General features: G+C 35.4%; 1 protein-coding gene across 2 annotated transcripts; it reads left to right on the top strand.

Moving 5' to 3' along the window:
* The first annotated feature begins 1,529 nt into the window (after positions 1 to 1,529).
* LOC149221128 (CO(2)-response secreted protease-like) lies at positions 1,530 to 6,203 on the top strand. 2 transcript variants are annotated; one of them, XM_089385009.1, is made up of 11 exons: positions 1,530 to 1,686; positions 1,777 to 1,868; positions 1,962 to 2,059; positions 2,130 to 2,291; positions 3,389 to 3,500; positions 3,584 to 4,142; positions 4,278 to 4,393; positions 4,475 to 4,720; positions 4,823 to 4,937; positions 5,017 to 5,242; positions 5,488 to 6,203. In XM_089385009.1, exons 1-11 carry the CDS (start codon positions 1,609 to 1,611, stop codon positions 6,045 to 6,047), a joined length of 2,364 nt encoding a protein of 787 aa, XP_089241135.1. In that variant the 5' UTR covers positions 1,530 to 1,608; the 3' UTR covers positions 6,048 to 6,203. The 2 variants fall into 2 exon arrangements, with proteins under 2 accessions (XP_089241135.1, XP_089241136.1); XM_089385010.1 differs by having other exon boundaries at positions 1,531 to 1,686; positions 2,133 to 2,291.
* Positions 6,204 to 12,080: the final 5,877 nt, after the last annotated feature.

Below are 12,080 nucleotides of genomic sequence, written 5' to 3'. Positions count from 1 at the left end.
GACTGGTAAAGGTCAGTTGTCTCTTGGATCAATAAACAAAGACAACAAATCTTGTTTAGTAATGTCGAGGTCTCTAATTTGGTATTTATTTAGAGGGTTTCTATAATGTTCATTCATTTTGGCCCTATAATTAAAAGCATTGGTTAACTGGATTTGGACATTGGAGATGGATAATACAATTAAGATTGATAACCTTGCAAGAGACAATCATGAGGGCTCTCTCGTGTTTTCGAGATCTTGAATCAGTGACTTCAATGTAACCAAGGATGCATCAATTTCATCATTTGGATTTCTTAGTTCTTTTGGGTTTGGATGTTCTAAATTTTTGTTTGGTGATGGCGGGTTTGGGTTCTAAGTAGGTTCCATATTAACCAATTTCCGTACAATTCAATATAATGATTGTGTTTAGGGTATTAATTTGGGTTTGCTTTTACAGTTTTAAACTAAAAAATAAAACTATTAGAATGAGTAGGTGGACTCCAAATACTATATATGATATTAATTTGGTCCTCAAAATTGTTCAGTAGTCAACAAATTTTCTCAATATCTCCCAAGAACATGTCATGAGGGCCCCATATAGTAAAAAATGGGGCTATTGGCACATAAATAAAAAAATCTAACAAGGAAATGTGGATATTCTTAAAAATATGTGCATGTTCCTATAATACATGTGCATTCTTACCGAGAAATACCTATCACTAAAATGTAATTTTATTTAATTTTCAATACCTATCACTAAAATGTAATTTTAATAAATAAGAAATACATATATACCCAAATTTCATAGAAATAAGGTTTTATTATATAAAAATGATATCAATGGCGGGAAGAGAGAATTTGTCCCATCCGGGGAACTGGACTCCAATGTGAAAAACGCCTTCAGGAGTATGAACGTGGAATTTATGTGTAATTTATTCTCATCATTTCGTGCATTCTCAAATTTATGATGCAATTACGACTTTTTTTGAAGCACGTTCAACATTGGCGCTGCAAGGATTTCCACGAATCTAAATCAGATCCACTACAGACACCACTCACTCTGCTCGATCTCATTCTCCCTCCATTAAATAAAATGATAACATTTCTTTAATTTTTTAAAAATAATTTTGATGTAGGAAAAATTGTAAGTGATATTATGATGATAGCAAAAATAGGCACAGCGATGAAACTTTAGTAAAAAGGGTAGGGCACGGAAATTGTCACATCGAAAAAGAGGCACAGCACACAGTAAAAAGGGTAAGCGCGTTAAAATAAACCAGCGGCTGAGGAACAAAGGATTGAGAACCCACAAAAGAAATGAATGGCGGGAAGAGAGAATTTGTCCCATCGGGAGAGCTGGACTCCACTGTGAAAAACGCGTATGAACGTGCACTTTTTGTGTATATTTAAGCACGTTGAACATTGGCGCTGCAAGGATTTCACTCATTCTGCTCGATCTCATTCTCCCTACAGACACCACTCACTCTCACGAATCTAAATCAGATCCACTACAGACACTACTCACTCTGCTCGATCTCATTCTCCCTCCATTAAATAAAGCTCCGCCATCCACCAAAGTCTTACAACGGACCGTTCAGATTGAGTAGATAGTAGTGAGAAATATTAGTGATGGGGTTCAAGCTTTGTTTTGCATTGCTTTTTCTCTGCACTCTGCTGTTCGGCCTCGCCATTGCTGACGATGGAAAGGTACGGACTCTTAATTTCTTCAAATTAATTCTCTTTTCGCTACAAGATTACTCAGTTTTAATGTCGCTAGTTTTACTGATCTGCATGCAGGTGCACATTGTATACATGGGGAGTTTACTCAACAATAATAAAGAAGAGCTTGTAACCAGTCATCTGCAGGTTCTTTCGTCTGTTCTCGAAAGGTATCAAATTATGAAATAAATATTCAAATTTCAGAATTGATTTTATTGTTCTTATATTTATGAGTGTGTTGGGGGGTATTTGAACCTTTGCAGTCCGAGACACGCAGAGCAATCTCTGGTGCGTAGCTTTACTTATGCCTTTAATGGATTCGCAGCAGTATTATCCAAAGAACAAGCGACTGCATTAGTTGGTACGTCTCGTTAACCAGTGTTGTTGTTAATGAGTATTCCTATTCTGATATATAAATTCCCACCATTTAGCAGGGAAAGCTGGAGTATTATCAGTGTTCCCTGATCCAGTGTTAAACCTTCATACAACGCACTCATGGGACTACTTAGAAAAAGACTTGGCCATGGCAGGCTCTTCTTACAGACAACCGAAATCTTCTGGCACTGATGTCATAGTAGGGTTTCTAGATACAGGTATATTAGTCTTTTGAAACTCCATTTGGTTAAGTTCAGTTTTGATTGTAGAGTTAGGGGAAAATATTTGAAATTTGAAAATAGTATAATAATGAAAATGTTTATTTATTTTAAATTTATATATAAAAAAATTAATTTATAAAGACATTTATGGTGTTATTTTATATTTATCAATTCTGAAAAGTGTATTTTAAAAATATTATAAATTAGTTTGTAAAATAATGGAAATTTAGGTAAGACTATTATGTCATAGCTTTTTGAAAATCTGAGTTATAGTTGTCAAATTTTAGGATTTTGGCTGCCCATGGTTCTTGATGTTGTCGAATCCATTTCCACCATAAAAAAATGAATCAAACACTCTACAATTCTGATTTTTTGAGTTTTTTTTTACCCTATTCAACAAAGAAAAATGTGGTTGGAGTTGGAATATGTGTAGGGTCAATGTTTTTTTGTTCACTCTCTTGTTTTTCTCCCTATTCAATTGAGAAAACCAAATTTGAAAACATATTTTTAACAATTTCTAAAATCTTCAATCTAATTAAATGAAACTTTGAAATATGTTAAGAGTAATATGCTAGTCCGCATGGGGTAGCTCAAGTGGCAATAGCCGTGGAAATGAAGTCTCACGGAACCGGAGATCTTGGGTTCGATTCTTGTGCTACTCTCCTTGGAAATGGGGTGAATAACGGACATGTAAAAACTCGAAAATGAGAAGGTCCCACCTAAGCTTACAAAAAAAAAAAAAAAGAGTAATATGCTTGTCCTAAAAAACACTCTATAGTTTAGTTGGTCCTAAAACACACTCTCTACTTTAGTATGATAGGGATTTAATATAATATTCTGTTCAAGGTTTTGATTTTATTCCATTAAATTAAAAAATAATAACATAAAATAAATGGTTAAATTATAATTAATAATTAAAAATTGATTCTTCATTTATTAATCATTTACATCAAAGAAATTTAAGACATTAAATCCGGTGCAATTTTTTTTATACCTGAGTAGATTTGAAATTAAATAAACCTATTATAACGATTTGTAATTATTTTTTAAACAAATTCATATAACTTGTGAGAAAATAAAATTTTATCTTGAAGGCATTTGGCCGGAAGCAGCCAGCTTCAGTGATAAGGGTATGGGCCCTGTTCCTTCGCGGTGGAAGGGAAAGTGCGTTGAGGGAGACGATTTCAATGCCTCCAACTGCAACAGGTGACCTATGCAACTGAAATAAGTTCGTTGTTTCTACTCTGGTGTGATTCAGTACAGCTAAAATAATGTAATTGTTTTAACAGGAAAATAATTGGGGCGAGATATTACTCAGATGGAGTGGACTTGGATTTGGTGACAAGTATTAAACCGAAATTTGTATTTCCACCAATAATGACTGCAAGAGATTATAGTGGCCATGGCACGTTTACAGCTTCCACTGCAGCTGGCAGCTTTGTGGATAATGCAAACTATAATGGTCTCGCTAAGGGAACAGCCAGAGGTGGACCGGCCAGTTCCTCTACCAGAATTGCCATGTATAGGGTTTGTGGGGTGGGCTATGGGTGCCCTGGTGTGCAGATTTTAGCTGCCTTTGACAATGCAGTTAAAGATGGAGTGGATATTGTATCCATCTCAATTGGAAGTGACTCCAGTAATCAGGCCGATTTTGTGAACGATCCAATTGCCATAGGAGCATTTCATGCTACTCACAAAGGAATTCTGGTTGTATCCTCTGCGGGAAACGATGGACCAGATTCCCAAACAGTGGTTAATTCTGCGCCATGGATTTTTACAGTCGGAGCGACCTCAATCGACCGGGATTTCCAGTCAAACGTTGTGTTAGGCAACGGTAAGATTATTCAGGTGAGAACAAAGTGTTAGGCAATAGTATACTGTTTTTTTACTTTACACAACAATTAATAATTTCATTTCTTCACAACTTTACTAATAGATTCTGCCATTCAAGAGCATGCCCTGTTTTTTGTACTGTGCATTTAGGGTAAGGGCATCACCTATTCGAATCTCAGCCAATCGGCCGTGCACCCGCTTGTGTACGGAGGAAGCATACCTGCCGAGTCCTGTGACGGACGACCCTTTGACCCAGTAGCGGCAAGGTAAATTAAAGTACACAATGTTGGAATTTTATAATTATATTTTTCATGAAGAGGGGAAATTCAAAGGAAGGTATTGTGCAGCAATTGTATTCTAGGTTGCTTAGATGAAAACAAAATGAAAGGAAAGATTGTAGTCTGTATTGCAAATGACACAGCTACATCGACGGGATCCATGGAATCAGAAATCGAGTTCTTCACTGGAGCCGTAGGGATGATTGTCGTGGACGACTTACAGCTATATGAAGCATATGCTTACGGTACCTTTGCAGGGACTACAATAAGTAAATCGTCTGCAACAGAGATATTTTCTTACATAAACTCAACCAGGTGCGTTCGCCTACAGTTCCTGCTCTTTTCACATGTTACAATGTGGCTGTTTATAATCTTACAATGTGGCTGTTTATAATCTTCTAAGCCTTGTCATTATAGAAATCCTGTTGCAACAATTACTCCATCAACGGCGGTTGCAAATGAGAAGCCGGCTCCTATTGTTGCATCTTTTTCATCAAGAGGTCCTGGAGCGCTGACCCAGAACATTCTCAAGGTAAGTGCTGTCCAATTAACTTTCAGAAGCTAATTATGAGAGATCATCACAACCTCAATCCTTCAATTGATATTTGCAGCCAGACATCAGCGCACCAGGTCTGAACATCATTGCTGCATGGGATGATGCCAATCCGGATTATCTAGACCCAGGCCCATTTCTTCCAGAGAAGATGTCTACCACATTTTACATGATGTCTGGAACATCCGTAGCAGTTCCTCATGTTAGCGGAGCTGCTGCATTTTTAAAATCTATGAATCCTACTTGGAGCCCCTCTGTTATCAGATCAGCCCTGATGACAACAGGTACTTATGATCAGGTTTTATTCTTGAAATGCATAATCCCTTCAACCAACTTTTTTCCTAGGGTTAGTTCAGGGCCATCCTTGAAGTCAAGTATTGAATTAGTTCAACTAGTGATTGTAGTCAATGTTAATGGTAATGGATATTTAATTATTTCAATGTCAGCATATATATGTATATATGTCACAAAAAATCCCGTTTCACAACTGCCTCTCTTTCTAACATCCGCACTCTAATATAAATGGCAGCCATTGTAAGGAACAATATGGGAGAATTATTGACTAATGCATCAGATATCGCTGGGACGCCATTTGATTTTGGAGCGGGAGTAGTAAATCGAATCGGAGCTCTGCAACCAGGACTTGTATATGAAACATCAACCGATGATTACTTCCACTTTCTGTGTAATTACGGTCTGGACACTGAGAATATCAAGCTCATCGCTGCAAATAAAACCTATAGGTGTCCGTCCGGTGCAAAGGTGGATCTGATCAGTAACATGAACTATCCAAGTATAGCCATTTCCAAGTTAAATGTTGTGAATGGGAGCACAATTGTAAGCAGAAGCGTCACAAACATCAGTCCTGATCTCGCACCCACTTACAAGGTTACCATCGGTGCACCTCCGGGTCTGAGTGTGAAGGTCTCTCCACAAATTCTTCAATTCTCTCAAACTTCCAAGAAGCTATCTTTCGATGTAGTTTTTAAAGCAACCAAGGTTGCCACCAAAGGATATGTTTTCGGTACACTGATGTGGAGCGATGGAAAGCATAATGTTCGTACTCCTTTTTCAGTGAATCTGGTGTGACCAAACCATAAGAAACAACCTTATAGATGGGCAAGTAATAAATAAAACGAAACCAGCAAGGCTGCTTATTCCTTGCATAGACCATAAAGTAATAAAACACGCCTGCTTTTTGTAAACCTGTTTTTTTAAGATATAATGGTTTATTGTTAAGATTTATTTATCTCGGGTAATTTCGTGCACAGTCATCAATATCACGGGAAAGAAGGGAAAAAATAAGTTTCCATACTTAGTTACTAAGTTTGAATTCTAAATAGCCCTATAGTTATTAAGTTTCAATTTTAATTTAAAAAAAATAAAAATTAATATTAAATTAATTAGTTTATTTCTAAAGAAATTTATATTAGTTCATTTAATATTAATTAGTTTATTTAATATTAAATTAATTAGTTTTGGGATTTATTTAAAATCAAGTTTTGGCAGTTTAGGAGGGCAATTTAGTGAGTGATATTCAAATTAGAAATGATGCTTTAGAAAAAATCTTATAAAACATTATAATGTGGTCAATGTTATATTAATAGTGGTTAATTAGCCCTATGGGTTAGCTCAATTGGTCAATTCCTTGTTGTTAAAACACCTTTTCTATTTGAAGGTTATGGGTTCAATTCTCTTGTGTCACTCAAAGTGATCCCTTCAAGTGGATCACACTAACTACACTTAATCCAAGTATATCAACCATATTAAATTAGTAATATGATTGTGCTAATTGTATATAAGAGACATATGTATTCAATATGTGGATCACACTAACTACACTTAATCCAAGTATATCAACCATATTAAATTAGTAATATGATTGTGCTAATTGTATATAATAGACATATGTATTCAATATATGGATTCAATATATGGTCATACTTCTGGATCACACTAACTACACTTAATCTAAGTATATCAACCATATTAAATTAGTAATATGATTGTGCTAATTGTATATAATAGACATATGTATTTATTATATGGTCATATTTCTAATTTTTAAAACATATTTTTTATGAGCTTTGTTGAAGAATAGTTAACATTGTTTAATCATATTTTTGTCATGTATAAGAATTTTAAATTTAATTATCAATAAGTAAGAAATGAATGGATGGTAGGTAACCTTGAGAGTTAGCCCAATTGTTCAAGTTATTGGGAGGTTATGGGTTCAATTAACTCTGTGGTTGGTAGCAATTATGGATACACTAAAATAATATGGTTAGTAGGCATATAATCATCTAACTACTTACATTATGTTATATAATTTAATTTAAATTAATTAATTAACTTGAATCTTTTCATATCATATACTATCAGTTTCATATTTATTATCTTTCCACTTGCAGGGATAACGTATTGATAATACGTTGAATATGTATTAATCGATATTTGAATGAAAAATCAAATGAATATGTATGAAGTTAACTTTACCAAACCAATTAATTTATTTTTTAAAATTTTAAAATTTTATGTATGTGAAAGTTGATTGGTTTAAGGGCCTTCACTCTTATTTGATAATGATCTTTGTATAGTCATATAGTACAGAGATGCCATGTGCGAGAGTTGACAAATTTTATTAATGATTCCTATAAATTTTAGCTAACCAAAAAATATGCTCCAAAACATATAACCATTAGATTAAGACAACTCAAAATGTCTTATAAATCAAATTACTCAAATTCAGTTAAATATTTTTTTCATGGTTTCAAATTACATAGTGCATAAAAATAATGTACAAAATACAATATCTTGTGGTATACGATTCAAAAACAGTTCATGAAAATGACATTATAGAAACTAACCTCACTATAAGTGAAGTAATGTATAAAAGCATAATGCACCGAATTTAGGGAACACGAGGTGAATACTACTATTGGGATGCACTAACAACCATTAAAGAAAGTATTGAATGCTTGCATAAACCTTTAATGTAGCAGAGTTGTCCACAGTGTTTTGGGTGACACAACTATATTGATACATAAAATTTATAATGAGGAATTTAGAGAACACGGGGTGAATAGGGATGCACTAACAACCATTGCAGAAAGTATTAAAGAAAGTATTGAATGCTTGCATAAACCTTTGACTCCACAGTCAACTGTGCAAAAAGGATTTGATAGTATTTTGGGTCTAACAACTAGATTGATACATAAAATTTATAATGAGAAAATTACATTATGGACTTGAATTCTAATTTTGGAAATATTTTAAGCAACAATGTTATCCCTTCCATTTTCATTACCTAGAGATCTCAATGGCATCCGTCACTTATATATTATAGGCATTTATGTAGCAGATTTGGTACATCATGTAACGTGAATAAATTGTGTCAAATGTTATTTAATCTTTTTTTAATTTTAAAAAATGATTTTAACATTTTAAAATTTAAGTATTATTTTTTTCTCCTTTTCTTTAAATAAAAAAAAATTATATTTTTAATTTATATTATTAAGAATAGTTAAAATAACTTTAACAAATGATGATGAGAAATAACAATGAAGTGATCTTCCATTTATATGAGGTTTAGTCACATTAATTCACCTAAAACCTTTCTAACAAATTTCATTTTGAGTAAACATAAAGTAAATAGATTACAAACCAACTCAATAGCTCAATAAAATAAAATAAAATACTAATTTCCCAAATGTAAGAGGAAATATTGTTCGCCACCTTGGTCACATTTCAATTCAAGAGCGTACCTTCATATGTGTAGAACAATCTCTTGAAACAAAACGTCAACTTTTCTTTTTTAGGTCGAAAAAAGCGTAATTGTATTTATATCAGAAATATAAATATAACATTATATACCAGTACAACTGTTCCTCATATATATGAAACTATGCATAGGGATGGAGAAATTAACACCAAAATAAGTCCCAGCCAAAACTGGAAAGCATCAAAGAGTGCATGCCAAGAGAACAAAAAACTAACAGCCATGATAGGGCAGAGTCTAAAATAGTCTCATTGATCGAAGAGAAGACAAAAATTAACCACTAAGAAACAAAAAGGATCATAACAAACTGCTCCCCACAACAAGAAAGCCAGATTGCAGACATCAAGCTTGGAGAACCTGCGTTCACTGGAAACAACAACATTAGAGGATGACAACCTTCATCATACGAAGAGAATCATCTGAACTTAATAGAAATCAAAACCAAAAAATGATGAAATAACCATAACCGAAGCAAAAGCAAGGTTAAAAATTAGGAGGAAAGAAATCCTGAATGGAGAAAATATTGCCCTCATAGGAAACTTGCATGAACCATAGGCCTGGAGCTGCCTGAAGACCCCTTTTTGATAAATCATCTGCGCGCTAGTTAAGGGCCCTTTTGATGTTATGAATGGAAAATCCCTTGGATCTGTTCCATAAATATTTGATCCTATCAATCCATCCAATGAGCTGCAACTTCCTAATGGTATTCTTACCAAGAACACCATCAACCATGACCTTTGACTCACCAAAAACGGAAACATCCTGGAGATTGATAAAGAGGCAGAAATGAAGAAGGCCAGCAAAGGCCATCGCTTCCGCCTTGTTGTTAGATCCTCTCCCCCCATTCCAATAAATGAGAAAATGACAATTTTCATTTGCCGAGATGATGACCCCATAGCCACATTGACCACCCTGTTCAGCGCTGTTGAAAAAGCCCTTGGCATAGAAGATAGTTCCTGCTGAACCTCATTTCCATTCTATTTTCGCTGCTTGGATAGACACTGCGGAATCGACTCATAGATGGAAGTGATGATGGAGATGATTTCCAGAAAAGGGGAGGCCTTACTGTTGAAAATAAACTTATTGTGCCACTTCCAGATACACCATACAGTAATGATGAAGATTGATCTCCATGATTTTTTTTGAAGACTGCTCCATAAAAATGCATCTGAAATAGAGGAATGAGACATATGCTGGATACCATGGCATTCCTCCAGAGTCCTCCAAAGAAGACGAGTTTTCTTGCAATCTAGAAAAAGGTGGAAGTTGCTTTCTTCTTCAGACCAGCAGATGGGACAAACACCAGGACCCTGCCATCCGCATTTTCTTAAATTTTCCCAAGAGAGATTTCTATTGTGGAAGGACAACCAGGAGAAAAGGATCATTTTTGAGGGACATCCCGATTTCCAGAGGATGGGCGGGAAAGTAGGCTTAAGGAGAGAAGGCTTAAGGCCAATCAGGTCTCTATAAACATCTTTTATCTGTACAGCAGACAAAGCTTCCGAGCTTCTCCATATGAGATCGTCCTAATTCTTTGTGCGAAAGATTCCACAGTTCCTAAGACGGATTCTGATTTGATCCCATTGAAAAGCTATGTCTGTCGGCATCCCCATACAATCAGCTTCCTTCCAAAGAGGAATCAGGCCTTGCCAGCTTGCAATTAGACTCTCCCAGTAAAATAAACCTTTCCTGTGGAGAAAATTTAGTAATGAATCCTGAAACTCAATCGCCTCAACACCACTCATAAAATGGTCTTTCCCAATGAGTATATTTTTACCTATTTGAAAGTGCCAAGATAAATTTCCCAAAAAAAAATTTCCAATCTTTCAGAGGCTTAACCAAACAGGAGACCCCTTAGAAGAGCCTAACTTTTTCTTTCTGAGCCAAAATGCCAAATCCTTCCTTCTTAGATATTTGTTCCGAACTATATTACTCCACAGACCATCTTCAAAGATGCCTCTCCACAGAGTTTTACAAAGTAAAGCCCTTCCGAAAGATTTTAAGTCTAAAAGCCCCCATCCGCCGCAGCTCTTCGGTTTGGAAATATTGGATAAAGTTGAGAGATGAAATTTATTTTTACCCACTTGACCTCCCCATATGAAATTCGTCGTAAACTTGTTCATTGCCATAATTATGCTTGCTGGGATGAAGAATAAATGAGCCCAGTATACAACCATCCGATTTAAAACCGATTGGGCGAGGATCACTCTTCTTGCCAGAGAAAGGTACCTGTATTTCCAGGCGGAAATCTTCTTGTAATACCTATCTAATATCCATACTCAGTCCGCCTTTTTGTAACCAACGGCTTTTAACTGAAAGCCCAAACATTTTAATCCTAGACTGATAGATTGAGCTTTGATTCAAAACAGAGCCGATAACCATTCAACCTCATCCTGGCACGAATCATGATGGAAAAGGACATACTTTTCGTAATTTATTTGAAGGCCTGTTTCCCTTTGAAATTTTTTTAAGATCTCATCGTAATATAGCCATGTAAGTCTGCACAGCATTCCGAACATTATAATGTCATCAACAAAAAGATTATGGGAAATCAAAATGATCCTGCATATTTTAAGCGTAAAACATCTGGATTCCTCTACAGCCTTATTGATATGAAGGCTGAGAGTATTCATCGCCAGAATGAATAAAAGTGGTGATAAGGGGCACCCTTGGCGGATACCTCTGGAGGCAGAGAAGAAAGGAGAAGGAATCCCATTTATGCTCACCGAAAAATTCACCATCTCAACACATGCCATTATCCAGTTTGTCATACTAGCCTTTAAGCCAATCTTTGCCAATAAACACCTTAGGAATCCCCAATCGAGGCAGTCGTATGCCTTTTGGAGGTCAATCTTAAGAATGACTACATCTCTTTTTCTTGCCTGAATAGAAAATAATCCTTCCTGAGTACTTGCCACCGCATCCTGTATGTTCCTCCCTTTAAGAAAAGCATGCTGCTCTGATGTTAAGTGTTTGGATAATGTTCCTTTTATTCTCTTTGCAATTATTTTTGCAATAATTTTGTAAGAGATATTGCACAGGGAGATCGGCCGGAAGTCCATAAAAGACTCTGCTTCATCTTTCTTCGGGATGAGTGCTATGTTGGTGGAAGCAACCTTTGGATTGATACTACCCGCCATTCTTGAACCCTCTATCATCCTTAACAAATCCATTTTGAAGAGGTCAAAGAAATGAGTAAAAAACTCAATTGTCCAGCCATCCGGCCCTGGACATTTATCTCTTTTAAATGATTTCATAATTCCAAGCAGCTCTTCCTCAGAGATTTGTTGAAAAACTTTATCATTAGTTACCTCATCAAACATCTTTGGAAAAACTTCAATGCC

Source organism: Pinus tabuliformis, chromosome Q (genome assembly GCF_031772625.1).
Source record: "Pinus tabuliformis cultivar Carrire ecotype Pingquan chromosome Q, CPIR1, whole genome shotgun sequence".
In the NCBI taxonomy this organism is placed as follows: Eukaryota; Viridiplantae; Streptophyta; class Pinopsida; order Pinales; family Pinaceae; genus Pinus; species Pinus tabuliformis.
The sequence above is the reverse complement of the archived record's forward strand: the minus strand, read 5'-3'. Positions and strand labels throughout refer to the sequence as shown.